This window comes from Cylas formicarius, unplaced genomic scaffold (genome assembly GCF_029955315.1).
Source record: "Cylas formicarius isolate icCylForm1 unplaced genomic scaffold, icCylForm1.1 PGA_scaffold_4__25_contigs__length_36172078, whole genome shotgun sequence".
Classification (NCBI taxonomy): Eukaryota; Metazoa; Arthropoda; class Insecta; order Coleoptera; family Brentidae; genus Cylas; species Cylas formicarius.
The window spans coordinates 28307834-28311873 of record NW_026844334.1 but is presented as its reverse complement, the minus strand read 5'-3'; the positions used below and the strand labels follow the sequence as shown (position 1 = coordinate 28311873).

Below are 4040 nucleotides of genomic sequence, written 5' to 3'. Positions count from 1 at the left end.
GGCGCGGATGCAAGCTCAAGAGTGCAAAAGAAAACTAGAACAATTTAATAATTTAGCATTTAACGAAATTGTAAAATAGTAATAATGTATATAATAAATAAATTATACAATTACAAACTTCTGTGTAATTATTATGCGGTGTTGTGGTGGTGGTAAAAAAGAAAATAGCGTCTAAATATATACATGTTTATTCTTGTTGCAATACAATGGAATACAATCAATACATAAAAGTCTTATCTACAGTTACATATGTTATAATAAAACCACAGTATTAATAGTTCAATGGACTATCAGAAAAGCGTAACTTTTTTCCATATTTCCTCTCATCGTGAAGCATTAAATTACATTCATCTTCAGTTTCTACAGTGAACAAAACTTCTTCAAAGCAGCTTTGACACCAAAATTGTTTATCGTGATATACATCATTCAAATTATTTATATCCAGCTGTAAATGATAGTGATCCAATAAAAGTCTAAAATTTTTCTTTTTAAAATTTTTAACTACTTGAAATATAAAGTGACAAGATTTACAAACTAAAATTTCCGAATATTTTATCCTGTAATAACTGACCCATAAACAGTAAGCGGATTCTCCGTCAAAATCAATGGTTGGAGTTGCCAAAATGCTATTTCTGTAAGACGATCCAAATGTCTTATTCAACAGAATGAATTCTAAATTTAATAAAGAATTACCATCAGACTGGAGCGCTAATTGTTTAAGGTACTTCCATCTATATTTCGAATAATATTTAAATATTAGTATCGTTAGTTTCCAAGGCAAAGGTGACTCAAGCAAAAAATCAGCACTACACCTAATATTTTCGCAAATTGTTATAATACAAAGGCTTTCTAATGTAAGTTGTTTGACCATAATCTGTAACAAAAATATATTAAAAAATAATTACGGCACTTTATAATGTCCCCACGGAAGCGTTTCATATGAATTCGGCAAAAGATAACGTTTATCGTCTAAAGGACTCAAGGCAACTTTTGTTTGTTCGATGCTAAATACATTGTGAGTGTATGAACGAATGGTTCGTTGAGTGGCGTACTTTTCCCTAAAATTTGTTAAGCATTCTACGTAGTCATCAAATGAAATTTTATTTTTTACAATATTGTACTGAATACCCTTTGACTTTTTAACTACCGAACCCGTTAAAATTTTGAAAGTATACATTTTCGACCTTAACCCCGCATAATGACTAATGATGGTGCCATTAGTCTCATCCTTCATCAACCCCAAAACCTTTTTGTTGATTTGCGGTATATTATAGGGATTGTCATTAGGATAATCAGACGTGTCAAATTTTGTTAAATCGGCCTTAATAACGCTTTCATATGCGTCATAACATTTGATATTATAAATGAAACTGTCCGTATCCATGTATTGAATTTTACATTTTTCGGGACCCAAATTTGGAAGCATGTAATTATAATGAAACTCGTACATGGTCGTTTTCGACAAATCCAATATGGACATTCCAATATAAAGTGGCTTATTAAAGCAAAGTTCCGATTTTTTTAATTCTATAAGCAACAAATTGTTATCAAGTATGGTTCTACTGTGAAATCTAGGACTAGAAATTAAATTTTTCGCACCGTAGCGACCATCCCACGCTTTAACAAATTTAACAATACGATGCTTGCGAATGTTTTCCATTGTTTTACCGTAAGCGGCATTATTAAACAATTTGTATAAATTTATACCAAATTTTGTCTTTGCTTGGGTTCTTAATTTATTATTATGATCGATATAACATTTCAACCAACGAGATTGGTTAAATTTTAATATTTTGTGAATTTTCTTTAGTACGAGACCGTTTTTGAGAGCCTGTTTTAAATTGCGATAGTGTATGACGTATTTTTCTTTATTATACAAAGTAGTCATTAGTTTTGGTAACTTTGAATTGGGGGGCACTCGATGTTCGGCACAAAATGGAAAATCTCTATGTGTGTCATGTAATTTCTGCGGGTATTCCAGGTCTACCTCTAGGATATATCCTTGGGAAGATTCATCTGGAATGTTCATGACATTAAATGAATCAATCTCTTGATGAGACATCCAGTCGAATCCTCCGTAAGGAAGAGGCTCGCACATGGCCTTGCCATAGAGGTTATTGACGTCAAAGTACATGATATAGGAATCATCCCTGGATGAATCGTAGTTGGGCATATATTTATTGTTGGCCTCCGCATATCTACCAACACACACCGAAATTCCACCTCGTATAGCCCGCTCGATAAACATAATTTGGTCAATGTCGCGCAAAAGTTCTAAACGACATTTTGTGAATCTAAGCATGCAATCCCATGTATACCCGGGCATACTGAAATACCACGCCGGATCCAAAACGTGTGTTGCCATACAAGTTTTTCGAAAATTTTCGAATATATCTGCCAGAAGAATAACGTCGGTTTTTAAATACAAATCTGAATACTCGCCTAAATTTTTTATTTCAAACGACTGCCAAACACTTTGTGCGTGGGAATATTTTTCTTCACTAATATTGCTTTCACTTAATTTATTATAGAATTCTTCAATCGGGGGTAAAGTTGTTTCATTTAATTTGTCTATATGGTCGATGTAATCGTAACAAAAAATACCTTTTTGCGACAGTAAATTTAATTTTGATTCGTCGAGATCGGAAAATTCTTTTCTTAAAATATATAGTTCATTTTTATCCATACTGGAAACTAAATTATCCAGAGATGCTCCCAAAAATCTAAACGAATCTATAAATCTAAATTTTATGTTATAATCAGGTTCGAAATATGTAAAAGAGATGTATTTTTCCTTATTAACCGGAACTATGGATACATAGCTTTTTTTTGCTAAAACCGGAAGCAGGAAGTGGCTATCGTATCCAGAAAGGTTCTGGAATACTACGGGCACTACAAATATTTTTTTAAAATTTAAATTACAAGCCTGATGGGCAAAACCTCTAAATTTACCAGTAAAATGATCATGGTCACGAACAATAACATCTTCTTTTAAAAAAGGTTTTTCACAAATATGACAATGACTCGACCTTTGATCTAGACTAATTTCACTATCCATTGGTATAATATCCTTAAATTTTGAACGAACAAATTTTGATAAATTAGATATTTCCTCCACGAACCAATCAATACAATCTAGACCACGATAACTTTTGAAAAATGATATTGAATCATCATAAGAACATTTAAAGTAATATGCAGCACTGTAAGCTTCGTGCTTTTGGTATTTCGAGGTTTTATCTGAAATTTTCAAATTTACTTTTCTCAATTGACTCTCAAAATCGGCGTAAATTACAAACGGAGTCCTTTGTTTATATATATGGTTTCGAAATTCAACGTAATCATATTTGGGAAAAGACACTTTATACTCATTGAAACTGGAACATATTGTTTCGTGGTCATGTAGACGAGTTTCGTTATTGAAATAATTCAAACACCTATCGCAAATGTATTTCTTGTGATTATATTTACTGAGCTGTGAGGAAACTAATCGAGACAAATTTTTAATGTAACAATAGTGATATTTTATTTCTTCATAATCATTATCTTGCGGATCAGGATCAAAATCATTAACTTTTGGATAATATTTATTTTGTATTAACAACAAATTTGAATGTTTTTCGCGTTTTTCTTTTGTTAATCGTGCAGGTAACACGGAATAAAAACTAGTTTTTTCATTTTTATTAAGCTCTAAGATATAAACATTGATGGAAATATCATTGTCTTTTTCAAATTTGCTTATTTTATTCATTTCCATAGGTGTTTGTAAATTTTCAGTTTTCAAAACACTTTTGTAGTATGGATATGAAGAGGGTAAATACTGACGAAAACGTGCTGGAAAGAGTCCGCATACAACTGACCAATAAAAACACGCTTGATCGTCATTTCTAATGTTAATACAAGCCCTTTTATTCGCAATTTCTTTAGGCAACTCAACGAAGGATGACCCGTTACCCATTTCAAATTTATTAATGTTAATCTCTAAATAAATAATATTATTTAAAGCCCACCCGGAATCACGTTCCTGAAACTCTGACATT

General features: G+C 31.8%; 1 protein-coding gene across 1 annotated transcript; it reads right to left on the bottom strand.

Moving 5' to 3' along the window:
* Positions 1–202: 202 nt before the first annotated feature.
* On the bottom strand, positions 203–3281 carry LOC132701313 (uncharacterized). The gene is made up of 2 exons (XM_060669119.1): positions 532–3281; positions 203–473 (listed from the first exon to the last, which is right to left on the bottom strand). The coding sequence occupies exon 1, from the start codon at positions 3056–3058 to the stop codon at positions 902–904; it is 2157 nt and encodes a 718-aa protein (XP_060525102.1). The 5' UTR covers positions 3059–3281; the 3' UTR covers positions 203–473; positions 532–901.
* Positions 3282–4040: the final 759 nt, after the last annotated feature.